We start from the raw sequence: 27,417 nt of genomic DNA on the forward strand, positions 1-27,417 counted from the left end.
CAAACCAGGAAAAGAAAACACCCACAAAGGAGGAAATGAACTCCCTGAGAGAGGGGGACAGTCACACAGATTGCCTTGAGAGTGCCACTTCTGCAGCACCAGCTGCAAAGCTGTATTTACATATGACGTGAGACCATTTCAAAGTACTTGCTGGCACATTCCCTGCAAGATAAAACGCCTCAGACAGTTAGAGCAGCATTCACGATACATGTGGGTCCAGGTTCCCTGCTGCCCTGCACTCTGCATAGTCAATTACACCTAGGCAGCGTGAGCAGAGCAGATCCGAATGGTATTGGTTCACACTCACTTTGCACAGGTGTGAGTGACATCACAAGACACAGTGGCAAATCCGGCCCCTGGTGGAGCCACTTGGCTTACCACATTGGAGTTGCAGCAATTGGGCTAAGGGATATGGGTCCAGAGGGAGTTTGCCAACAGCTGGAGATCACCAAAGCACGGGGGTGAGGGCTGCCCGTGCTGGGAAGGGAGAGGGGACTTACATTGCTTGTTCCATGCTCAGAGGTGAAGTCAGTAAAGAGGGCATGTTTGAGACGGGATGACACCTTGGACCAAATATTACCTGTGTGGCTCTCTGGGCTTCAGGGAAGGTTACAACAGGGACAGATTTGTCCGCTTTTGTTTTCTTTGGCTGGCATTTAGCGATCTATTTCTATATCCCTCAGCCTAGGGCATTGTGCTTGGGTCAGTCGCAACCGTGGTTGCCTGTGACTTGATGTACAGTCAGCAGCCATCTACTTCTACTCAGGTCAGTCTCTGATACCAGTCACCTCAGAGACGCATTGCAGAATAACCATACCCAGCTCTCAGGTAGCGTGATCATCTGTAGACTGCTTTGCAAAGGAGGGCAGTAGCGTTATTCCTATTTTACGGGGGGGGTGGGGGGGGGAAACTGAGGCACAGAGAGCTGAAGTGACTTGCCCAAGAACACACAACAGGCCAGTGGCAGAGCCGGGAATAGAACCTAGGTCTCCTGAGTCATAGTCCCGTGCCCTATCCACTAGACAACACTGTCTAGGAGCAGGAAGTGGATATGTCAAACACATAATGCAACTGGTGAAGGGGAGGCATGTGCCTATCTGGGAAAGAGAGAAGGGTGTGTAGATCACTGGGAACAACAGCTGGGGGAAAATCCACAATTGGCTTCATTTTGGAAGGGCTCTTAAGCAATCAGAAAGTAGCTAATAACCTATTCTTGCTATTACAGAAGCAAGAGCTCAACCCATTGTGGTGCATTGAGAAATGGCATAGGGTCGCTGAAGGAGAAGAGAGCGAGCAAGCAGATGATGAGAACTCTTTTCTGAACAAACATCAGGGTGGTGGAAGAATGTTTGGAAATGTCCCAGAAGATTCCTTCTGCTGGAATCTGACCGAGTTATGGGGAGAGGAGCCAACAGATAATGTGGTTACTTGTTCAGAAAGAGTCCTGGAGGAGAAGGTTAAACTTATACCTGCCTGATGACTCTCATCCAACTAAGGAGAGGTTTTCTTGCCCACACCTAGGAATCTGGAAAGGTATGTGACTGGCAGATTAATGTGGATCCTTAGGACATGCCAGACCTTTAATGCATGGTCTCAGAATCCGCACTGAACCAAGTGGGGAGAATTGCAATGCTAAGGCAGGTGGCTGAATGTTCCAACCATTGCGTGCTTGTGTTTGCATTCACTGCTGTTGATCTTACAAGAGGCAGCGTGAGCGGCAGCAACTCGCAGCATTTTGGCACAATCCATATTGTATCCCAGTTACAGTGGATGCTGGGCTTTTATTTCACTCACCACCGTGTCTTCGTCCGTATCTTCGGAACTGCTTATCACGATGCTGGAGTCTTCTGCAAACAGAAGACAGGGAGTCAAGTGCCAGTTTGAACAGGCACAGCGCGAAAGGGTACAGAACAGAGGAAAAACTGGCAAAGCAACGTGGGTCCCTCCCCAGCCACACATATAAGGGCCACATAGCGGGCTGGTTGATGAGTGTTGAATTAGAGCCCCCTCCACTGGCTAGGGTGTAGCAGCGAGAGCTTTTCCAGAGAGACAGTTTCCTTCGTTGCTGCATGTGCCAATTTTCCTGTTCACCCCAGCTGAAATACTTTTCACCTCTGTGCTGCCCTCCCGCCCTGATCTGCTACAAGAAGTTCAGTGCTTCAGGGAATCATTTCCAGCATCATAGCCTCCAATCAGCCAGGCATTTCTATTCCGTACTTTCTTATTTTCCTCCCTTACTCCTAGTTCCACTCCTGAGACCTTCTGCTGCCCTTCCTCTCTTCCTTCCCTGGGTGTTGAGGCTGTGTGGTTGTGTCTCTCTGCATCACTGTCTAGCCACATTGAACTTAGCCTTTCCCATCTCCTCCCCAGTCAACCCTTTCAACTCCTCATTATTTTCAGTAGCTCATTTTGGAACAGTTCCCTGTTTGTCTGTATGTGGACCCAGGAAAATCCAGGTTCCTAGATGTTGCTATAGATCATGGATTCTCTACCTGTGGTCCAGATCCTTAGCAAGGGGCTCATGAACAGTTTGGGGATGTGGTGGGTGGGATTTCTCTTTATGGCTACATGGGAGAGGTCCCAAAATTATTGGAAGGGGGGTGGTGGTCTCTGAACTTTTTTGCTGTAACATGGCGTCACGCCATGAAAGAGGTTGAGAAGCCAACTGCTCTGCAATGACTATAAAGGCTCCATCAGTGGACATTTGGTTTTACATGTTGAAGCTCCAACTCATTTGATTTTCATTGGGCTGCCGTGACAATTAGGGAACCCAACCCTTTACCCTGAGATAAGGAGTCCTGGCTAAGCACATGTCACTACAGCCTATTCAGGCCCCTGCAGGCCGGCCAGGCAATGTTACGTGATGGCTGGGTATGTGTGGAAGTACTAAAGTGTGATGGGGTGTGCATGTCTCAGCCAACGACAACACTGAAACCGCCTCCTGCTGCTAGCCTGTTTCCTCATCTGGCTCCATGGATGCCACTTCTCTCCCAGGGCCTGTTACCTGCCTCCTCATGCCTACCCTGGAAGTGTGGCCCCATCACTGCCTTGTCCAGCTCCTCTGCCAGCTCCCCTACATTCCAGGATCCAGTGGGAAGTTGCCTTCCTCCATGGATATGGTCCATCCTCTCTGATGGACATTGCATTTTTTCTCCTCCCCTCACCATTCCCTCTGCTTGTGGGCCATTGATTGGCTCTCTGCTCAGGGCTGGTGCAAGAGCATTCTCCTGTGAAAGTCCTCCAAAAGCCTTCTTGTATCTTTCTGCCTTACCAGCCTGTTCACCCAGAGGGGGTTGGTTCACCTCTGAAAACAGGTCTCTCCTTTGGCCTATGGCCCTGATCTAGCAAAGATCTTAAATTTAAACACCCAGGACTCAAATGAAGGGATTTGCTGGACCAGCAGCTGTATCTCTCAGCTCCGCTTCTAAGGACTTCACTATGGAAAACAACATGGGAGGCTGCATTTTTAAAAGTATCCACCAGATGTCCCCGCTGCAGTCCCTGTCTGTTTGCCAGCTGGGACTCATCTGACTTGGAGGGCTGGGGAAGGGCCCAGTACTATCTGGGAAAGGCTGTGGCTGCATTTTAGACTGGTAGGGCTTGACCCCTGGCTGCACTGTGCCTGAGCCTGCATTGCCAAGCACTGTGGCCTCACAAGCCTGCTAAGCGGCCCCAAGAAGGTTCCCCCCACCCCTGTGTGGTACTTGCTGATATAGGACCTCTCTCTCATACCACCTCCATGCTGCCTGCCATAGTGGAGAGGCAGGGGCACCCAAAGGGGTATGGTCAGAATAGCCTGGCTTCACTGACCTAGCAGTTGAGGCCCCGATCTTCAGGCGGCCTAACTCCCATTGATTTCAATGGAAGTTAGGTGCCTAAGTCACTTTGCGGATCTGGGTCCTGGTGCCTTGTGGGTGTTACAGGCAGGTGTAGCTCAGGGTGCTCTAACACAGAGGGCTGGGTGGGAGACACGGCTGCAGGAGCACCAGGGGTAGGACATAGAAAGCAGGAGATGTAGGTCAGCTTTTCTCACCATCCCAATGTGAACTCTGGGCAATTGGGACTCAACCCTGCAAGGTCCTGGAGGTGGTCAGCTACACAGCGCTTTTCCCCTTTCACTCTCAAAGTGCCTTACAAGGGAGGTCAGTATCTATATCCCAATTTTACAACTGGGGAAACTGAGGCACAGAGAGGGGTGACAACTTGGCTAAGGTCACCCAGAGCTGAGGGACAGAGCTGGGAACTGATCCCAGATATCCTTGGTTTAGGGTGACCAATAGTCCCTTATTACAAGGAACGTTCCATATTTTTTCATCTCTGTACAACAAGGACAGGAGTTGCTAAGTGCTGCAAAAAGCAGAAGAAATACCCTTGGCGAATGGAGGTGAGTGCTGCTTAGTATCAGAGATCCTAGTTTTCCATTATAACGCCCCACAAAAAGAATTCTCTGATAAAAAACATAAAAATCTGTTTTTTTCCACTATTAAAAGGAAACACTGAACTGTAGTTTCCCTAGCCACAGTATAGACAGGTATCCATTGAACACAATGTTTGATTGATCTATTTACAATTTTTCAGCTAGAAGCCTGAGCCCTGCCGCCCGGGGCTGACAGCCGGAGCTCTGCCCGGTCTCCTGATTATCTGAATTTTTAATTATCTGATCTGTCGCTGGTCCCAATTAGATCAGAGAATCGGGGTTCCACTGCACATGTTTTTATTTTTTCACAAAATGTAAAAACTAAAGATTCTCTATAAAAACACAGGTTTCAGAGCGGTAGCTGTGTTAGTCTGTATCAGCAAAAAGAATGAGGAGTGCTTGTGGCACCTTAGAGACTAACAAATTTACTTGAGCATAAGCTTTCGTGGGCTAAAGCCCACTTTATCAGATGCATGCAGTGAAAAATACAGTAGGAAGCTATATATATACAGAGAACATGAAAAAATGGGTGTTGCCATACCAACTCTAACGAGACTCATCAGTTAAGGTGGGCTATTATCAGCAGGAGAATAACAACTTTTGTAGTGATAATCAGGATGGCCCATTTCAAACAGTTGACAAGAAGGTGTGAGTAACAGTAGGCGAAAAATTAGCATGGGGAAATAGTTTTTAGTTTGTGTAAAGACCCATCCACTCCCAGTCTTTATTCAAGCCTAGTTAAATGGTGTCCAGTTTGCAAATTAATTCCAGTTTTGAAGTTTCTCGTTGGAGTCTGTTTTTCAAGTTTTTTTGTTGAATAATTGCGACTTTTAGGTCTGTAATTGATTGTCCAATTATTCAACAAAAAAACTTCAAAAACAGACTCCAGTGAGAAACTGCAGAACTGGAATTAATTTGCAAACTGGACACCATTAAATTAGGCTTGAATAAAGACTGGGAGTGGATGAGTCGTTACACAAACTAAAAACTATTTCTCCATGCTAATTTCCCCCTACTGTTACTCACACCTTCTTGTCAACTGTTTGAAATGGGCCATCCTGATTATCACTACAAAAGTTTTTTTCTCCTGCTGATAGCCCACCTTAATTGATGAGTCTCATTAGAGTTGGTATGGCAACACCCATTTTTTCATGTTCTCTGTGTATATATAGCTTCCTACTGTATTTTCCACTGCATGCATCCGATGAGCTTATGCTCAAATAAATTTGTTAGTCTCTAAGGTGCCACAAGTACTCCTCGTTCTTTTTATAAAAACATGAATTCCATGTTTTTCCCTGGCAAACAGATTTCTAGGATCCCTGCTTCTTCTTCTTCATTGATAATAATAAATAATAGTAGGAGGAGAGGTGAAATGGGGGTGCTAAGAAAACAGTCCCAAATGTTTGTTTTGAACTACAATGTTGGCAACCCTACCTGGGTCCCAGGCCCGTGCCCTATCCACTAGGCTGTACTGCCTTTGCCTTGCTGTTTACATAAGCACGGAAGGTGCAAATTACAAAGCCAGAAATGTGGAGGGTGAGGCCATGACCTCTGCTTCATAATCCTTACGTTCCATTCAGGACCCTTCTCGTGGTGATGTCTAGCTGCTTTGGCCCAAGCTTCCCTTTCAAGATGCCCCGCGGTGATCTCCCAACAAGGCTCCCACTTCACTCTTCCTACCTTGATCTCCAGGCTCAGAGTGGGCGTTTCCAAGCTCCTGAGAGAGCACAGCTCCCCTCGCTGCAGGAGCCCCTCCACAGTTTCTGCTGGGTGTTGAAGTGCTGGGTCCAGGCTGCAGGTCCAAGTCTAGCAAGCCCTGGTCGCACTTGCTGGGGGTTCTCTCCGGCACCTTGGGCTGAGATTCAAGCTTCAGCACCTTGATTGGTGTCTGGATGGCCTTTTCAGCTTGGCCTGGTTTCCTCTTCCCTGGGGGGGCCTGGGGAGAGAGAAGAGCCCCTAAGCAGCATGGGGATGGGTACCCGTCCAGGGAGCGTTGTGGGGCAGGCTGACAGTGTCCTAGGCCAGAGGTTTGCTCGGTCCTCTGAACACCCAGCCCAGCTGTGGGGGACTCTTTAAAATCCAATTACTGCTCAAAAGGTCCAGGGTAAACTATAAAGTGCTGGACTGTGATTGGGAAGTGAGGCCTCTGCTCTGTCACCCAGCTCCCTGGAGCCTGGATCTGGGCTCCGGATGCCACATGCTGTCTGCAGGGGGTTGGCGGAGTGGGTGGAACTATAAGCCTCCTTCCCCTCACTCCCGCATGCCCCAGTTGGCGCTGGCTGGGTGCCCAGGGCAATGGGGGAGGCAAACTGCACCTTTCTCAGGGCTGCAGTAAATGAGATCCTCACCAAACCCCCACAGTAGAGAGGGCTACGGGAGGGACCGTGACGCCCCAGGGGTACTGCTGGGGCAGTAACCTGCACCCGTGACCACTAGCTCAGGGTGAGGGAGAAGGGCAGCCTAGCCGTACATGGTCAGAGTACTAAGTGTGAGCTCTTTGGAGCAGTGGCCATGTCTCTGTGCTGCGTTTGTACAGCCCCTGCATAGAACAATGGGCTCCTGGGCCACGCCTGGGACCTAGAAGCTGCCGCGCTACAACCAGTGACACCCCCTCCTCTTCCCTGTGCTCTTTACGAAGCGCTGTAGTGAATCTGGGGCCCGAGTGCCAGCCTCTCCGACCCACAGGACAGACTCTGGGCAGGAGGCAGTCGAGTGAGCTTCCTCCACCCCAGTTGCACCCCACCCTGCCCTGCAGAGACCAACAGAAGTGCCGGGTTTGTCCAATATTTGGAGGGGCCCTGGGGGATGCCTCCAGCAGGTAGCATAAGGGGCAGAGACCCCAATACCCTCCAGGGAAGAGAAAAATACCTCCATCATACCAGGGACAGGCTCCCTTATGCTGGGCTTTGACTTAGGGAGACACAATCCCTGCCCCGAAGAGATTACAGGCCACGAAGGCATGAAGGCAATCAAATAGATACAACGTGCTGGTGTGAATCAGCATAGCTCTGACAACTTTTCACTACAGCCCAGCCATCTGCTGTACCTTTTGGTCCAATTGTTCTGCCGGCCGCTGGGCTCCTCCCCGCTGAGCTCAGGTCCCGATTGGGGAGGGAGGGTCATCTGCAAGCCAGAGCGCAATGTTCCATAATCAGCAGGAAACTTACCATGCCCAGGTGCGCCTCCTGGATGTTGCCAGTAAGCATGGGAACCGAGTGCTGCTCTTGAGTCCTAAGCTGAGTGAACTCCCCTGGCTGGAGAAAGCACAAAGGAGCAATTAAAAGGAGCCCTTGGCATTCGGGCTGATAAGGGCCAGTGCGTATGTGAAGTCAGCTTCTCAGAGTTCTTTTAATCTGGACATCACAAGCGCCAGATCCAAAGACCTTGAGGAGCTGCTTCCTCAGCTTGGGCTGATTGGTGGCCTGCTACAGCTGGGGAGAGAGAAAGGGAGAAGGTGCTGCCAGAGAGGCTGAGGAACCACTGAGTGCAGGGGCCTGGTGGGATGCAGCCCAGCTAGTTGGACCTCCAGAGGAAGAGGATCACAGGACAGGAGTCTGGGAAACAGCTTAGGGAATAAGAACATAAGAATGGCCTGAGTGGGTGAGACCAATGGTCCACCTCACCTAGTATCCTATCTTCTGACAGTGGCTGGTGCTAGATGCTCCAAAGGGACTGAATAGAACAGGACAATTATCAAGCGATCCACCCCTGTCATCCACTCCCAACTTCTGGCAGTCAGAGGCCAGGGTCATCTCGAGCATGGGATTGCATCCCTGATCATCTTGGCTAACAGCCATTGATGGAGTTATCCCCCAAGAACTCATCTAATTCTTTTTTGAATCCCATTATACTTGTGGCCTTCACAACATCTCCTGGCAACATGTTGTACAGGTTGATTGAGCATTGTGTGAAGAAGTACTTCCTTATGTTTGTTTTAAACCTGGTGCCTGTTAATGTTCTTATGTTATGTGAAAGAGTAAATAACATTTCCTTATTCACTTTCTCCACACCATTTATGATTTTATAGTCCTCGATCATATCCCTCCTTAATCGTCTCTTTTCTAAGGCGACCACTCCCAGTCTTTTTAATCTCTCCTCATACGGAAGCTGTTCCATACCTCTTAATCTTGTTTTGAGATGGGTGACCAGAAAAAATATTGAGGTGGGTGACCAAAAATATTGCTCGGGCATGTAGGAATGATATCAGGAGGGCCAAATTGCACCTGGAGCTGCAGCTAGCGAGAGATGTCAAGAGTAACAAGAAGGGTTTCTTCAGGTATGTTGGCAACAAGAAGAAAGCCAAGGAAAGTGTGGGCCCCTTACTGAATGAGGGAGGCAACCTAGTGACAGAGGATGTGGAAAAAGCTAATGTACTCAATGCTTTTTTTGCCTCTGTCTTCACTAACAAGGTCAGCTCCCAGACTGCTGCGCTGGGCATCACAAAATGGGGAAGAGATGGCCAGCCCACTGTGGAGACAGAGGTGGTTAGGGACTATTTAGAAAAGCTGGACGTGCACAAGTCCATGGGGCCGGACGAGTTGCATCCGAGAGTGCTGAAGGAATTGGTGGCTGTGATTGCAGAGCCATTGGCCATTATCTTTGAAAACTCGTGGCGAACCGGGGAAGTCCCGGATGACTGGAAAAACGCTAATGTAGTGCCAATCTTTAAAAAAGGGAAGAAGGAGGATCCTGGGAACTACAGGCCAGTCAGCCTCACCTCAGTCCCTGGAAAAATCATGGAGCAGGTCCTCAGAGAATCAATCCTGATGCACTTGCATGAGAGGAAAGTGATCAGGAACAGCCAGCATGGATTCACCAAGGGAAGGTCATGCCTGACTAATCTAATCGCCTTTTATGATGAGATTACTGGTTCTGTGGATGAAGGGAAAGCAGTGGATGTATTGTTTCTTGACTTTAGCAAAGCTTTTGACACGGTGTCCCACAGTATTCTTGTCAGCAAGTTAAGGAAGTATGGGCTGGATGAATGCACTATAAGGTGGGTAGAAAGCTGGCTAGATTGTCGGGCTCAACGGGTAGTGATCAATGGCTCCATGTCTAGTTGGCAGCCGGTGTCAAGTGGAGTGCCCCAAGGGTCGGTCCTGGGGCCGGTTTTGTTCAATATCTTCATAAATGATCTGGAGGATGGTGTGCATTGCACTCTCAACAAATTTGCGGATGATACTAAACTGGGAGGAGTGGTAGATACGCTGGAGGGGAGGGATAGGATACAGAAGGACCTAGACAAATTGGAGGATTGGGCCAAAAGAAATCTGATGAGGTTCAATAAGGATAAGTGCAGGGTCCTGCACTTAGGATGGAAGAATCCAATGCACCGCTACAGACTAGGGACCGAATGGCTAGGCAGCAGTTCTGCGGAAAAGGACCTAAGGGTGACAGTGGACGAGAAGCTGGATATGAGTCAGCAGTGTGCCCTTGTTGCCAAGAAGGCCAATGGCATTTTGGGATGTATAAGTAGGGGCATAGCGAGCAGATCGAGGCACGTGATCGTTCCCCTCTATTCGACATTGGTGAGGCCTCATCTGGAGTACTGTGTCCAGTTTTGGGCCCCACACTACAAGAAGGATGTGGATAAATTGGAGAGAGTCCAGCGAAGGGCAACAAAAATGATTAGGGGTCTGGAACACATGACTTATGAGGAGAGGCTGAGGGAGCTGGGATTGTTTAGCCTGCAGAAGAGAAGAATGAGGGGGGATTTGATAGCTGCTTTCAACTACCTGAAAGGGGGTTCCAAAGAGGATGGCTCTAGACTGTTCTCAATGGTAGCAGATGACAGAACGAGGAGTAATGGTCTCAAGTTGCAGTGGGGGAGGTTTAGATTGGATATTAGGAAAAACTTTTTCACTAAGAGGGTGGTGAAACACTGGAATGCGTTACCTAGGGAGGTGGTAGAATCTCCTTCCTTAGAGGTTTTTAAGGTCAGGCTTGACAAAGCCCTGGCTGGGATGATTTAACTGGGAATTGGTCCTGCTTCGAGCAGGAGGTTGGACTAGATGACCTTCAGGGGTCCCTTCCAACCCTGATATTCTATGATTCTATGATCTTCATGCAGTATTCCAAGTAAGATAGATTTATGTAGTGGCATTATGATATTTTCTGTCTTATCATCTATCCCTTTCCTAATGGTTCCTAACAGTCTGTTAGCTTTTTTGACTGCTGCTGCACATTGAGCAAATGTTTTCCCCAAGATCTGGGGAATGACCCCAAGTTCTCTTTCTTGAGTGGTAACTGCTAATTTAGTTCCCCATATTTTGTATGTACAGTTGGGACAATGTTTTCCAATGTACAACACTTTGCACTAATCAACATTGAATTTCATCTGCCATTTTGTTGCCCAGTCACCCAGCTTTGTGAGATCCCTTTGTAACTTCACAGTCAGCTTTGGATTTAACTGTCTTGAGTAATTTTGTGTTGTCTGAAAACTTTGCCACTTCACTGCTTACCCCTTTTTCCAGATCATTTATAAATATGTTGAACAGCATTAGTCCTAGTACAGATCCTTGGGAGAACCCCCACTATGTACCTCTCTCCTGAAACTGACCATTTAGTCCTACCCTTTGTTGTCTCATTTAACCAGTTGCTGATCCATGAGAGGCCTTTCCCTCTTATCCCATGACTCTTTACTTTTCTTAAGAGACTGAGGTCTGGGACTTTGTCCAAGGCTTTCTGAAAGTCCAAGTACACTATATCAGCTAGATTACCTTTGTCCACATGCTTGTTGACACACTCAAGCAATTCTAATAATGGTGAGGCATGATTTCCCTTTACAAAAGCCAGGTTGACTCTTCCCAACATATTGTGTTCATGTATAATTCTCTTCTTTACTATAGTTTTAGCCAGTTTGCTTGGTACTGAAGTTAGGCTTACCAGCCTGTGAGTATGTCTACACTGGCAAATTTCTGTGCAACAAGAAATTTTATTAAAGAACAACACTTTTCTTAAAGCATTGGAATTAAACTACTGTTGCATGTCCACACTGTGTTCCTTGTAACGGTGGAGCGCATCCACATTAACAGCTCTTGCAACAGCAAAGAGAGCAGCGCACCATGGTAGCTATCCCACTGTACAACTGGCTGCAGGGTGCTTTGGGAAGGGTTCGCAATGCTTCATGGGGCAGGCACGGCATTGCATGATGCAGGTTTCCCAATCCCATTGTTCCATGGGCATCTTACTACATTGCCAGCTGCTTTTCAACTGAAGTGGGGTGTGGGGTGGCAGAATGTGTGACAGGGAGTGTGTGTGTATGGACAGGGGGAGAGACTATGCTTTGGGGGAAAGAGTGTGTCAGCTTGCTGTCTTGTAAGTTCAGACAGCAGCAGGAAGCAACCAGTTCTGAGGCAGGAAGAGGGGGACCCCCTGTCATCAGCCCTTCCTCCCCAGCTCTCTGCACAACAATCTGTCTGTCTCTCTCAGCTCTGTGTTCAACAGCAGGAGCATTCCACATCAGTGGTTTGCTTTGTGTCCCAGAGCAGATCAGCTCAGAATGCAAGGGTTGTCAGAAACAGAGCTTTGAAAGGGGAGGGGCGCATGTCTCCAGGGCAGCAGAGTTCAAAACAATGAGCAGAGCAGCCACTTGAGGGATTACGGGACACTTCTGGAGGCCAATTGATTTCTTTCTGCACTGTAATGTGTTTACACTGCCAATACAACGCTGGAGCCTCTGTGCTTAGGACTCTCAGCGTAGGTATACACTGCTCACGATGCCGCGGCAGCGCTCTGACATGAGCAGTGTAGACACGCTTTATCGCCGGGGAGAGAGCTCTCCCCGCTGATAAAAAAACCCCACCCTGAACATGGCTCCCGGCAATAAACCGCTGTCTATACTGGCACTTTTCAGCACTAAAACTTTTGTCACTCAGGGCGGTGTTTTTTCACACCCCGAACGACTGAAGTTTTAGCGCTGAAAGTGGCAGTGTAGACACAGCCTCATCGAGGTGGTGTTTTTGCAGTGCTGCAACTGAGGAGTTTCTGTGCACAAAGTGGTTTGGCAGTGTGTACACCTCGGGAGTTACACTGCAGAAAGCTGCTTTACTGCGCTGTAACTTGCAAGTGTAGACAAGGCCTGTATTTGCAAGGATCGCCTCTGGAGCCTTTAAAGAAAAATCAGTGTTACATTAGCAATCCTCCAGTAATCTGGTACAGAGGCTGATTTAAGCATTAGGTTACATACCACAGTCAGAAATTCTACAATTTCATGTCTGAGTTCCTTCAGAACTCTTGAGTGATTACCATCGGATCTTGGTGACTTATTACTGTTAAATTTAAAAATTTGTTCCAAAGCCTCCTCTACTGACACCAATCTGAGGAACTGTCCCAGATTTGGGTAATCTAAAAAGAATGGCTCAGGTGTGGGAGGCCACATCCTTTGCAGTGAAGTCTGGTGCAAAGAATTCATTTAGCTTCTCCACAAGGGGCTTGACTTCCTTGAGTGCTCCTGTAGCCCCACAATCATTCAGTGGCCCTCCTGATTGTTTGGCAGCCTTCCTGCTTCTGATGTACTTAAGAATTTTTTTGCTATTAGTTTTTGTGTCTTTTGCTAGTTACTCTTCAATTTCTTTTTGGGCCTGTCCAATTTAGCTTTTACCGCATTTTGTACTCGGTTGTTTAGCCGTGGTGGCACTTTTTTGGTCTTCTTATTATTTTGTTGTTGTTGCCTTTTAAGGAACAGTCACAAGAGTGAAATGCCTGTAAGCTGCATGGATACTATTTTAGAACACCATAAGAGAGGTTCAAACTAAATGTAGACCCCAAATCAACAACAACAACAAAACAGTAAGAAGACCAAAAAAGTGCCACCACGGCTATTCTCTCCTTGTTGTACCGGGTCGTTTTCTCTGTTGGTCACAGGTGTGGCTGCCTGTCTCCAGGGTTGGCAGTTCTGGCAGCTATGCAGGGGTGTAATCTAGATGATTGCCTGTAAGCAGGAAAGGCTCTTCTCTCCCTTCTGCTCAGGCTCAGTAAGGGGTGTGTGACCCCGTTACAGAGATCAACCACTGAGAGGAGGAGCAGGCAGAGCAGCAGCTGGCCAGCGAATGGGGTGTGGTGACAGAACAGGGTGGGAAGAAGGGATGTGTCCTGCTTTGAGCAGGGGGTTGGACTAGATGACCTCCTCAGGTCCCTTCCAACCCTGATATTCTATTATTGTATGTTGTAGAAAAGAGGGAAAGGTCTCTGAATGTGGGCAAAAGTGCGGGCTCTTCCAGATGAAGGGAGCGGCATGAAACAGACCTGTCCCCTAGCGTGGGAGATGGGGACAAAGAGAGAAGAATGTCATGGAGTAGAACTGCATGGTGGTGAAGGTCCCTGGGGGATCTCTGTTATTGGGTGTCTGGACAGAATCTCACCCACGGGCTTCAACACAATGAGGTGCCATGCTCCCCTCCTTTGGCCTTTTCCCTGCTAGTGCTTGGTGGGAGGGTCACGGCAGCCACGCTCCTATCAATGCAGAATTGGGTCCCCCCCACACTCCTTGTCCTGCTCAGCACTCCTTACCCCGCATCACGCATGTAAATTTGGCCAGTGTGGCAGGTGGGAGAAACTACAGAATCAGCATCTCCACCAGCCCTTGGCATGGCAGGAGCCCTCCCCTACCCCTTTGATAAGGGCAAATGCAAATAGCTCCTCTCACCAAGTCCTTAGGTGAAGATACCTCAGTCACTGGAGCTACTTGGGCAGCACAGGAGGCAGCATCTACGAAGGAGAAAGATTGAGCTGGGTGAAGCTGTTCTCAGAGGCAGTGAAAATACTCCCAGATTGCTGGTTACAGTGTCGGCAGAGTGTCCCCATGCCCTGCAAGCAGCTGAGTTGGGGGTGGCCTTGGCAGAAGGCCTGTAATAGTAAGATCTGGCTTGCTTCTCATTCTGATTCTCAATCCCTCATCAGAAGCCCGACTGCTAGGTTCTGGATGAGCCAGGAACATAGGTGCCTGCTACCTTTGCCGGGAGTCCAGCAAGCAGAACCACAGCAGTGAAACCAGCACGTCATAAAATCCAGCCTAACTATCTTCATATTTGCATAGGGAGATGAGGCAGAGACCGCTGAGTGATGCTACCGTTGGACCAACCTCATTGCTAGTGGAACTGACTGCAGTGGAGTTACACCAGGGGTGAATCTGGCCTCCTGCTTTCAGACAGAGCACAGAGTTGCCACCTGGCCTGCAGTGATGTGGGAATGGCCTCAACTGGAGGAGGTAGTGCTGAGTCCTTTGAGACAGTGAGGCCCTGCTTTTGGGAAACAGCTTCCTATTCTGAAGGGGCACTCCTAGCACTTAAAACATCCAGCTAGTTGACGGGCGGGCCCAGTCTCATCAGAGTGCTATGGACTGCAATCCCAAAACTGGAGAGCACAGGCTGGATTCTCCATTGTCCTGCACCTCAGGTCATCCTTTACACCAGTAGGTGCAAAAGGCTAGGGAATCAGAAAGGGAGCTATTGCCACACACTTTGCATTGGTGGGAATGATGGACCCACGGCATGGGACGATGGGGAATCAGGGGAAATGGGACCGAGGCTGAACTGGCCCATTTCACATCACCTCCCACCACCCTGAAAGTTAGAGCACTGTTAGCTAAATGAGGGCCAATTATGCAAAGAGGGAAAGAATTCCTGGACACTTGAGAGATGCTGATATTTTGTGGGTTTTAACGTAGCTGCCCCAAAGTGTAACATCTTCCTCAGATTTCACAGGCAACTTTTTGCAAGAGGGAAAATAGTTTGCCCCATTTTCGAGGTATAGTAATTAGTAAGGCAGGGCAGGTGGTACATTGAGGACATCAGACATGGCATCATGCAGCCATGCCCCCATCCCGCCAAGCACTACCCCATCTTACTCCAGCAGGAGCCACACAGGTCTGTGAAAGCATCTTACCTCTCTCCCCAGTCACTCTTTCAAACAGAGCCTGGAGTCTGGCTTTACACTCGGCGAAGTCTCCAGCCTGGACACTGGCTCCCACTGCCAGAGGCTGCAGTTTCATGAGCTCCTCTAAGGATCCTTTGATGAAGGGGTGCATGTCCATCACTTCCTGGTCTGACGCATAGAGATGCATCTTCTCCACTAGCTGCTCACTGGCCCCCATCCTTTTGAGCACAGCTTCCATCTGCTTCAGCTTCCCCTCCAGGTCCTCGTTCCCCAGGCGGTGCTGCCTTTCCACCATCTCCAGCAGCTCCTGCTCCTTCTCTTGGATCAACTTCACCATGTGTTCGATGCTCTTTCGGATCAGCTCCTGGTTTTCAGTCCTCACCCGGTCCATGTGGTCAGCTTTGCCCTTCAGGCTTTTATAGACATCTTCAAAGTGGGCCTTCTTCCTCTTCAGCTCTTCGCTCAGGCTCCCCAGCTCCTCCTGCCGCCGCTCGATTTCCGTCTGGATGTTGCAGTAGAGTTTTGAGTGCTCACTATCCAGGAGCGCACAGGAACAACAGAGAGGCTTGAAACATCCTCTGCAGTAGATACTACTGATACAAGCACAATACAGCTTAATTTGAATGCATCCTAAGAAGTCCCTTCTTCTCTACAACCCACTGCTTGGCCTACAGTTGAGGCTGGGGCAAGGCCTTTGGTTGTAGCCACATCCTGAGCCTCGTGATTAGAGCTGGTGGGGATTTTTTCAAATAAACATTTTTTTCACTGAAAAATGTCAATTAGTCCCAAGTGAAACCATTCACAAACAGGATCGGTGTCAATGAATTTCATGACTCGACAAAATGTCAAGCAATGTTTCAAAAGGGTTAGTTTCAACATTTTCAAAATGAAAAATTCTGGTTTTCTGGTCCAAAACAATTTAAAAAAAAAGAAATTTAAGCTAACCACAGTCAAAAAAAAGGAGAGCTTTATAAAAAGAAAAAAAAAGGTCAAAACCGAAACAAAATGTTTTGATTTATACAAACAGAAACCTTTTGCTTTAGAAAAATCATTGAGATTTTGACTTTTTGTCCCGATTCAGGATGTGGAAAAAGTTTTGAACTCTCAAAGATTTTAGTGGGATGGGAAACCATTTCCCACCCAATACTATTGTGATGAGAGGTGTAGAGGAAAAGTGGAGTAGAGGAAGAGAAGAAGAAATAAGATCTCCAAAGTTTCCCACAGGCAGCCAGACTTATGGGGGTTGATTCAAATATTTGGCCATTGGCATATCTCTAACAAAAGCATTCCCTACTGGCACATAGAGAAAAAGGGCAGCGACGTAATGGGATAATAGCTGCATCCTGTGGAAATTCCCTTCCCATTCTGGGGAATTCCTTAGAGATTCTCTAGGACAGATCCTCCTCAGCTGGTGTTAATGGGAATGGTTGTGCTGAAATCAATGGAGCCATGGTGATTTACATCAGCTGAGTATGATGCCTTCTGTTTTTCAGGGAGTCCAGGAGAGGGACAGTCTCCAAAGAGGAGATAAATGGAGAAAAGCTGCAGCCCAGCATAGCCACCCAGAGCCTGGAATCTACAGAGTGATTCATTAGGAACTGTTTGTAGAAGTTGGCAATTCGCTCTTGATGAGAAATGGGATATGCCTGCTGCTCTGATTCCATTCCGTCTCCCACTCAATTGCTTGTAGGTATCAACTAAATTAACAGCCAAGGCACAGAAAGGCTAAGAGACTTGTCCAAGGTCACACACAGTCTGTGGTAAAGCAGGGATTTGACCCCCCCAATCTCACAGGTCCTAACCTAGTCCCCTAAATACTGGACCAGCCCTCCTTGCAAGGACATACTGGTGCAGCTGCAGGAATGGTACTACGGGTGTCAGCTGCAGCATACCCAGGGCTCAGTCACTACTTTCACCATGCAGGTTATGCTGAGCAGATTTCCATGACCTGGTGGTGAAAATGCCTGAGTCCCATCTACCCTAATATCTTAGCACTGATTCAGCTGCACCGTTGCTGGCAGTCGTTGGTGCAGCTGCACCCAGTGAGTAAGCAAGACAGAGTATCCAGCATGTCTGTGCAACACATGCTTCTCATTTGCAGTAATCTCACCGGGCCAGATTCTAGACTCCGTTACAGTGGTATAAAGCCAAGTGTAACCCATCAGTGACAATGAAGTGATTCTGCATTTATAATGGTGGAAATTGGATCAGACTCTGGCCCATTCTGAGTATAATACCATGGGGTGTGGGATACAGACACCGAGAGCTTGAGCAAATCTGAGACATGCAGAGAAATGTGACATGAGATTCTCTCTCCTCCCGCCCAGTATTGTTTCTTTTCATGCCCGTCACTTTTCAGTTTGATGGCATTCCCATTAATCCCACCCCAAAGCATGATTTAAAATCTACAGGCAACTAAAGAAAAGGGCTGGGTAGATGGGAGGAATAATCAAACCATTGTCTTCTAAGAGAACCAGGAATTTAATTACCATATCTAAGGCAGAAGCGAAACTCAATCAGCTTAATGGGACTAAATGGGGGGGGGGGGCAGATAATCTTCATCCAAGAATATTAAAGGAATTGGCACATGAAATTGCTAGCCCTTTAGCAAGAATTTTTAATGAATCTGTAAACTCAGGGGTTGTACCGTATGATTGGAGAATTGCTAACATAGTTCCTATTTTTAAGAAAGGAAAAAAAAGGAAAAAACTGAAGTTTTGGAATAGCCTTCCAAGGGAAGCAGTGGGGGCAAAAGACCTATCTGGCTTTTAGATTAGACTTGATAAGTTTATGGAGAAGATGGTATGATGGGATAACATGATTTTGGCAATTGATCTTTAAATATTCATAGTAAACAGGCCCAATGGCCTGTGATGGGATGTTGGATGGGGTGGGATCTGAGTTACTACAGAAAATTCTTTCCTGGGTATCTGGCTGGTGAATCTTGCCCACATGCTCAGGGTTCAGCTGATCGCCATATTTGGGGTCGGGAAGGAATTTTCCTCCAGGGCAGATTGGAAGAGGCCCTGGAGGTTTTTCGCCTTCCTCTATAGCATGGGGTATGGGTCACTTGCTGGAGGATTCTCTGCTCCTTGAAGTCTTTAAACCATGATTTGAGGACTTCAGTAGCTCTGACATAGGTGAGAGATTTTTCGCAGGAGTGAGTGGGTGAGATTTTGTGGCCTGCACTGTGCAGGAGGTCAGACTAGATGATCATAATGGTCCCTTCTGACCTTAATATCTATGAATCTATGAATTAGTGATTGGTACTGGCAGCAATAGATTATTATACATGTGTGTTATATGCATGATTGGTGGGTGAAGCTTCCCCTCGGGGAGGCTAGCTCCCTGTCCCACCTCTTCTGCCAGTGGCCCCACCCCACTTCACCCCCACTCTGCCCCAGGCCCACTGTAACAGGGTGCTGGCCAGGAGGTCCTGGGCCAGCCCTCTGTTAGCCTAGCTCCAATTAAGAAGCATTAATTGGGGCTGGCTGAGTATGCCACACTTAATTGCTAGAAGGGAAGCACCTGCGGGCCTCATTAGCCAGGGGGCTATATAGGGCTGGCAGGCAGGCAGGCAGGCAGGCAAGCAAGCAAGCAAGCAAGCGAGGAGCCAAGGACTGTGCATCACTGCTGGCTGGAGAAGCTAGCTTTCCCCCAGGTTGCTAGATTGCAGCAGTCTGTAAATAGAAGGTGGTGGGAGTTGACACCGTGAATAAAATAAAAATAAAATAAAATAATTGTACTCAGAAGAGATCTCTGGCTGATTTGTTGCAAGGACAAGCAAACTCCTTGTTACGCCCACCTCCTCCTCTGCTCAGCCCCCTCCCTGCCACAGGTGTCCCTCCTCTCCATCCCCCCTCCTCCTTGCCCCTTGGGCCCCCACTGCTGCTCACCAGTCCCTCCTCCCTTTCTGCTCAGTCCCCTTGCTGCTGCTCGCCAGTCCCTCCTCCTCCCTCTCAGCCCGCCCTCCTGCTGTTCACTGGTCTCTCCTCCCACCATTGGTCCTCTCCCTGCTCACTGTATGGTTCTCCTTCCCCCCTCCTCCCCGCTCAGCCCCAGAGCCACTGCTCGCTGGTCCCTCTTCCTCCTGTCCCCGCTTGCCCCCCCCACCTCTGCTCACTGGTCCCTCCTCTCTCCCCCTCCCCGCGTGCATCCCTCCTCTCCTCCCCCCCACTGACCCTCGCCACATCCCTTCCCCCCTCTTCCCACACAACCCCCATCGTCGCCCATCGCATCCCTCCTCCCATTGGAGGCCAAGTGGGAGGGGAGGAGGGACCGGCGGTGGGGGGCCGAATGGAGAGGAGGAACCAGCAAGCGGCAGGAGGGACCTCCAGAGAGGGGGTTGGAGAGTGCTGGAGAGGAGCACCAAGGCAGAAAACGCTGAGTTTTTATATGAGCCATGCAGGTTCCTGGGCAGCTGAGGAGGTGATATCTGCTACTCAGCTTCCTGGGTTCATCAGTAATCTCCCTGGGGAGTCCCAGGGACCCAGGAAGCTGAGTAGTAGGTACCGGCTCCTCAGCTGCCTGGGAACCTGCATGGCACATAATAAATAAGCAAACTCTTCCCATGGAAGCCTACTCCCAGCATGTAGGGGAAGAGGTGGAGCCACCATGGCCCAGGCTTCTGGCCGCAGGATCAGCGGTGGCTGCACCGGGGAGGCTTAGCCCCTCCTGGCCTACTGTACCCGCTGCCCATGGTTATATGCCTTTCAATATGACACATGCGTGGGGAGTTTGTAAGTCTCTACGAAGGATCTTTGGGAATAGAGGCTTTCCCATACTAGCCCAGAGGGTTCGTCAAGCCAGTGCCTTCACCAGTGGTCAACATGCACTCTGTCAGACGGTGTGTGGGAGGGAAATCCCAAGATGTACCTGGCCGATTGTTCAATGGGGTGTGTGACCCATGCTTTGTCCCCCGCATTACTGCACCACACACAGAAGTTTGAGTCTCCTCTTGCCTCCAAACTAAAGAGCCTGGTCTTTTAATTCAAGCAGTAAGGGCTCATGAATTTAGATGCTGAGGTCCCGGGTTCAGTCTCTGCAGAAGAGCAACCCTGGGGCATTGTTTGAGGTGCAGGGGGATGCGAATTCCAGCCTGACCCCTGTTGTGATCTGCTGACACCATGAAGCAAGGGTGGGAATGTGCAGAGGCCACTTGAAAAAGAGCTAGCCTCATTTTACAGATGGGGAAACTGAGGCACAGGAAGAGGCTGTTGTGACAGTACACCCTATATTCTGCATAGTAATATGGTTATGATGTGAATATGGCATAACTAAGATATACTTTATGCAAGATGGCTCATGTAAGATACCATTGGAAAGGTTATGATTTACTGAATGTGATTATCCAGTTTGTATGCATGTATCATTTCTGTATCTAAAGTTAGGAATATTGACTATGTAACAATTACATCTGTGTGTGTACTTTGGAGGAAGGCCTGCCAGACAGTAGGCAATCCTCCTGAATGACCCATTTAAGAAGGACAATAGAACTCTGAAGATACAAATCTCCCACCTTCCTGAAGTGCTTCCTGGGATGCTGTATTGACACTACAAGGTCAGGTGATAATCTCACCTGATGAAAAATACCCCTTTGGACACAGCTGGTACTTTTCCACTGTAGGGGGATGGGGATCAAACAAAGGATTCCTGCCTTAGGTAAATCCGTTTTAAGGGCTGGGGAGCGGGTTGATCTGGACTCTCCTCCATTGCCTACCCAAGAAGAAGGACTGCTGAAAGTACCTGAAGGGACAAAGGAACTAACCTGAGGGGAAAGGCAGGGGCAAGTCCAGACTGTGACAGGGGTCCAGTCTGTAAGAAGACATAACTGGAACTCTAAGATACAGAAACTCTGCAACTTACCTTTCCATACTAACGTTTACCAATCTTCTAGCTCAATAGGAGCTCTAAGTTAATTAGTTTGAGGACCCATTGTCTCACACTCCTTAATATTTCTCTTCCTGACAACTATATTTCGACAAACCCTTCAAGCAGCATTTCTTTAATGAATTACAATTTCAATATAATTCATTCTACTTTCACACCTAAAATAACATTGAGAGTGAGAAATTACTTCTTGAAACCACTCTCTTTAAGATCTTACGCTTAGTATGCATATTTTGTTTTATTTGCTCAGTAATCTGCTTTGTTCTGTTTGCTATCCCTTATAATCACTTAAAATCTGCCTTTTACAGTTAATAAATTTGTTTTGTTTATTATTAAATCCAGTTTGTGCAATTTTTAACTGAGGGGGGAAGAAGTTGTGCATATCTCTCTTCACATTGAAGGAGAGGTCAAATTTTTATGAGTTTGTGCTGTGCAGATCTTTCTATACAGCACAAGACAATATTATTTTGGGTTTATTCCCCAAAAGGGGTGTGCAAGTGAGTGCTGGGTGAATCCTCTCACACAGAGCTGGCTTCAGTTTGTGTTTGCATCTGGGTGTGGCCCTACCTCTGTGTGTGTGCTGCAAGGGGCTGGAGAGCCTAATTCAGCAAAACAGGGAGAGGGAATCCAGGCTGGTGGAGCAGGTGGGGCCCAGTGAAACCCTGGTACATCCAGAAGAGGGGTCCAACCCATCACAGCTGTGACTTGCCCAGGGTCACATAGTGGGTCAGTGGAAGAGCTGGGAATAGAACCGAAGGGCCATATTCTTGCTACATGAGTCAAGTAGCTCCTGCGGAAGTCAATGGGAGTTACTCTCATATCTTGGTGCAGGAAGAAAGGGTCCTAAGTTCCCTAGACTCCCAGGCCTGGCCTTCACCACAGACCCTCCCTCCCAATACCCTTTTCCCATGTGCTCACAACTGTATGGGAATAAATCATAGAAGGTTGATGTTCTTACCTTGTAATGTAGTTCTGGTCATTGTGGGTGGGATTGGAACAGAAGAGGATTCTGGACTTCCTTGCTCCCTCCAGAAACTGTTTGGCAGATTCTGCCTTCAGCTCCCTCACCTTCCTGGTTTCGTGGCTTTTCTTCTTTGAGAACCACTGGTGGGCCTCAAAGCATCTGATGCAAAAGAACTCCTCACACTCAGAGCACCAAAACTCGGCCAGATCTCTGCAGCGGTCACAGACCAAGTCGCTGCTGCTGACAATCTTCTGGTAGGTGCTCAGCTTGGCCTGCAGATTGGCAAAGAGCAGGTTGTCCTGGTCTGGGATCCCGCTGGCTTGTGGGATGGGAGCCTGGCAGATGGGGCACTGGCCAACGGGTTTGTTCTCTTCCAGGCAGTCGGTGCACAAAGTGTGAAAGCAGGACAGGAGCTTGGGATTCCTGGGTTCTTTCTGGCATCCCTGGCAGAGCAGGAACTGAAATTCTTCTTCCATCACCTTTGGGAGAGAGAGACCCAGGGGGTCACCAATGCTGTGCTGCTCTGCTATGAGCCCCAGTGAGTGATGGGCGGGGGGGGAAGAGATGTCTCTATGTAACAGTAATAATATTACAAGCTAACCATGTACTGTATTTTTTTAAAATCCCTTCTATCCATTTTAAATTTGCCACCTTTCAATTTCCCCAGACATCCCCTTGTTTCTGTGTTTTGAGGAAGGGTGAAGGGGAACAAAGGGAACTATGAAGTGTTGTGAGGTGTGGTATGTGGCCTGTGTGATGGGGTGGACTAGGCCTAGAGGCCCCCTACTGGAGGCTGCAGGATCCTGCCTCTGAATATGGCACTCATATGTTTGTGCCTACATATTGCAAATTCATGGCCCTCAACATCATGCGAACTGGTTTATTATAGAACACAGTTCACAGTGACATTGCATGCAGCAGGGCTGCATGCCTATCTCTCCTGGGTGTCTACATTGTCCCCACTGCTCTAGTATAAAACCTCACCATGGAAAGATTATTTTATCCAGTCCTGGGAGGCAGGGAAATATTATTATCCCAATTTTGCATATGGGCAACTGAGACACAGCGTGGTTCAGTGACTCGCCCAAGCCACCCAGGGGTTAATATGCAGAGATCTCACAACTCCCCAGCTGTAACCACAAAACCATCTCACCCCTCTTCCCCATTGTGTCTGCCAATTAGTCACCAGCTTTTAAAGCAGAAGCTTGACTCTTTGTGCCCTGGACAAAGTTTGGAGGAAGACTCCAATCATCCCTTAGTGGTAAGAGATGGAGGAGAGCCACCTCTCCTGGCAGAAAGGAATCCCAGTCCAGGTAGGGCTGTGATGCTACGTCTCAGCATGAGCATACTGTCATGCCATGTGTGAGTCTCTCCACCAAGATCTGTTGGAGGGGTGGCGTTAGTGTCAAACACCACATGACACACGTTAGTCACTCAATGAACTGCTGAAAGGCACTCAGATACTATAGCCATGAGAGCAGTATACGAACTAATATAGAACAGATCCAGCAACAAGTGCAACAAAAAGGATTTTACACTGGAGTGTGGATGGGTGGGAGATGGGGTGAAGCTCCAGCCTTGGCAAAGCTGTAGTTACAAAAAATTAGTCTCCGTTCCTTGTCAGCAAGTTTGCAGAGCAAACTGCAGCCCCTCCCCGGTGGGAATATTATCCCTAGGGATGTGGGTCGCCAGGTGGGTGGAGTACATCCTTAGGGGGTGTTGTGTGGGCTTGTTTTCAGAGGTGTGTGCTGCTTTTGAGACCCATTTCAGCTTGTGGTTGTTGAAAAATCTGGCAGCCAGTTCCCGTTGAAGTCAATTGCAATACAACTTTGTCAGGTTGGGCCTTTGGGATATCACATGGGGAGGGAAGCAGAGAGGGAATAGAGGAACATGCACAAGTAGGATGCTAGCTCCAAGAGCTAACTCCATGGTCCTATTCTGGGCACTAGATCCAGCCTCCTCAATATTTCTGGGATAGCCCCAAATTCACAGCCTGCCTGCCTCATGTGAAGGAAGTTAACGGGACCCTCCAGAAATGCAGGGGTGCATGAAACCACAGCATTTCGTCCTTTCGTATCATGGCACAACGGTGTCACAGGACACTGACGTACTGAGGCTGTGCCACAATACTGATGGCTGTTGCACCATCCCATCCGGAGCAGAGTGTGCCCCACAAAGTGGGTCTCTCCCAGAAATGGTGTCCAAAAAGTGGGGAGCTGGGGTTTGTCTCATGCAGGAATCCCCCTACCCCTTCTGTGTAGCTGGGAAACAAATGGCACACTATCAGCCAAAGACAAGTGAAAGATAAAATACCTGCATTGAGAGCGGATGCACAGCCAGCTCCTGCCACGGCTCTGGGGACGGTCTAGCTGCTGCTGTGGCCAAGGGAGAGTAACCGGCCAAGGGAGAGTAACAAGGAGCTTCCTGCAAAGCAGAAGCGCCACAGCTAGTTTCATTTTCTCTGTGTGACCTGCAGGGAGGAGGAGCTGCAGGAAGTTTCCACTGCTGCCAAGGAAGGCAGCACAACCTAGTGTTGGGGGAAGGGAGCAGCTGGCTGCAGGGCCTGAACAGGCCAAGTTCTCTGTTTGCAGGCTGCCTGTCTCAGCCTGCAGCATGTAGGGGGCCAGGCTTGTGCCTTGGCCCTGCCTGGGATGCCAACATGCTCAGTGCACAGCAGGCTCATTCCTAATGAAGCCGGGATGGTACCGACCACTGGGTGCAGTGAGGTCTGCAAGGCCCTGACTTGCCTGTGCCTACGGTTAGCATACATCTGGGTTTTCCTGGACACGACCTCTTTTTTTTTTTTTTGATCTGCCCATCTGTGTCCAGGAGGATTTTTCAAATAGGAGGAAATGTCTGGGATTTTTCCTTTCAGAGCAGACCTTGCAGCTCAGAAAGAGCTGTCTCCATGCCCCGACTGGTCCCTCCCATACAGCTGCAGCTGCCAGCAGCATAAACTGCTCCTTGTCAGAATTTGCTGCCTATGTTGTACTGAGCATATAACCTGCCCCAGCCTGGCCTGCCAGGTAAGTGGAGATGCCACTGCCTCTCAGCTGGGCTGCCTTCCCTGACGTAGGGCCTCAGAGCCTGGCCAAGAGGGGTGACAGGGCCAGACCCTGGCTCTTCACCCCGAGGAGAGGCCTGCAGGGAGGCGCTGATGGGCTGGCGCTGCATCCTGGGCATGCGCCAGCTGCCCCCCATCTTGGGAGTGAGACTGCAGGAACCCCGTCCAGTACCCCCAAATATCCCCTCCCACTGCACATGCACCCCCCAAATACCTCCCTCCCAGTACACACACACCCCTCCAGTTCCCCCTCCCTATTCCCCTGGCAGTGGCCTCTATTTTGGAACTCGAAATATGTAACTCTACCTGTGCCTATCCTTGCCGGGCAGCTCCATGTGTGGCAATGAGAACGGATCGCTGTGCCACATCAGGGTCCCTCCCTCAGCTGGGGGGATGCCAGGAGTCTGCATTTGTCCGGTGTCCTGCTGCACTCAATCACTTGAATCTCCATCCTATGTGCTGGGGATGCTGGGCACAGACATGCCAAGTCTCACTCACATTAGGTACGAGCCTCACTCATTCGCATGATATCTCTTTTCCACATACATTCCTAAGCGTATCTTACTCATTTTGAGTAAATAGATAATATTTTTACTCAGGCACTGCAATAAAAAACAATACATCCAGGCCCTCAGGCACTGGGCCTGGTGCTTGCAAAACTGCTTTCCAAGCTTGTGTACTGTGGTAACTATGGAGACTACAGGCCCACCTTGAGAGAAGACTATGCAGGAGGAGGGGTGTTTGACAGTCAAGAAAATGAGTTTGCCCAAAAAACAAGCAGGACTTGATTGAAAGTTTGCGGGTTCTGCAAAATACAGTTCAAAAGTTAAGCCACACTGGACAAATTCATGTCCTCTGGGATCTCCAACCATCTACATTTTCATTCCAACCAGCAAATAATTGTTAAAACCCGCTGGTTTGCATTGCAAAGAGAATTCTTACCTGCCCTAGACTTTAGTATGAGCTAGGAAATTGAAGTGTTTCAGATGCAATATTAAGCAGTGTACATTTTAAAAAGTTATTAAGTGCTGGTTGGATTAAAAGCCAGGACTACTGGATGTCACCAAGGAGCAAAAAGGAGAGTCCCTGTACTAAGCAATGACCTGACATATCCCTGGAAAGTCTTACTCTTTGAGGCTGTAAATCTCACTCTTAAGGACAGCCAACCCTTGGCATCTCTGTGGGCACCACTGCCTGTATTAAGGCAAACCCCACATAGGGTTGCCAACTTTCTAATTCCAGAAAACCGACCGCCCTTGCCCTGCCCACTGCCTCGCCCCTTCCCTGAGGTCCCACCCTGCCCCTTCCTGAGGCCCCATCACCCGTTCACTCCGTCCGCCGTTCACTCCATTCCCCTCCCTCCGTCGCTTGCTCTCACCCACCCTCTCTCACATGCTCATTTTCACTGCAAGGCCCAAACAGGCATATTTATTGTTTTGACAGATACATTATGCTAAGTTCTGATTTTATTTGTTACAGGATGCTAGAGCTGGCAGCATTATTCATTATTTTATTCAAGCCTAATTTAATGGTGTCAAAAAGGGTAATTTTTTAAAAAAATGAAATTTCACAAAGGTTTTCATGATTCTTTCTCTCCCCTCTTCCCATTTTTTGTAACCAGCTCCATGTTTTATGTTCACTAAAGTTATTGTAATTTTATCTGTGGAATTAGGACCACACATTATCACAGCTGCAATGGGTCCATTAAAGCCCCACTCCTGAAGCCCAAATACAAATCCATAGAGCACAACCACAGAAATACACACCTGTCCAGACACCTATATAAATAAATCTGTAGAAACTGACACCCACACTAACATGCAGATACTCACATGTATTCATGTGTACACACCTAACATGCATTAACACATATACTTCTACATTATTTAATATTACAATTGTTGTTTAGTGCCTAGAGACCCCAACTAAGATCAGGGTTCCCGGGTGGTAGGTGCTGGACATACACATAAAAAGAGAAAGTCTGCAACAAAGAGTTTATAATGTAGCTAGACAAAGGTGGGGAGAAATGTGTGATACATTGGCTCTTCTAAAAAAAGAACAGGAGTACTTGTGGCACCTTAGAGACTAACAAATTTATTTGAGCATAAGCTTTCGTGGGCTACAGCCCACTTCATCGGATGCATGCAGTGGAAAATACAGTAGGACGATTTTATATACACAGAGAACATGAAACAATGGGTGTTACCA

General features: G+C 48.6%; 1 protein-coding gene across 3 annotated transcripts in view; it reads right to left on the reverse strand.

Annotated features, from left to right (window-relative positions):
• The window catches only part of LOC144271730 (protein PML-like), a 41,314-nt gene extending 16,709 nt beyond the window's left edge, over positions 1–24,605 (reverse strand). The window contains exons 1-7 of one of the 3 annotated variants that reach the window (XM_077829299.1): positions 24,459–24,605; positions 22,140–22,624; positions 15,302–15,882; positions 14,064–14,125; positions 7,585–7,671; positions 6,098–6,353; positions 1,795–1,847 (exon numbers count right to left, since the gene is read on the reverse strand). In XM_077829299.1, coding sequence (XP_077685425.1) covers positions 1,795–1,847; positions 6,098–6,353; positions 7,585–7,671; positions 14,064–14,125; positions 15,302–15,882; positions 22,140–22,624; positions 24,459–24,464 — 1,530 coding nt within the window. In that variant the 5' untranslated portion in view covers positions 24,465–24,605. Of the gene's footprint in view, positions 1–1,794; positions 1,848–6,097; positions 6,354–7,584; positions 7,672–14,063; positions 14,126–15,301; positions 15,886–22,139; positions 22,625–24,458 lie in introns of all 3 variants that reach the window. The other 2 variants (XM_077829300.1, XM_077829298.1) reach the window with 2 other exon arrangements.
• Between the last annotated feature and the right edge of the window lie 2,812 nt (positions 24,606–27,417).

This window comes from Eretmochelys imbricata, chromosome 10, assembly GCF_965152235.1.
Source record: "Eretmochelys imbricata isolate rEreImb1 chromosome 10, rEreImb1.hap1, whole genome shotgun sequence".
In the NCBI taxonomy this organism is placed as follows: domain Eukaryota; kingdom Metazoa; phylum Chordata; order Testudines; family Cheloniidae; genus Eretmochelys; species Eretmochelys imbricata.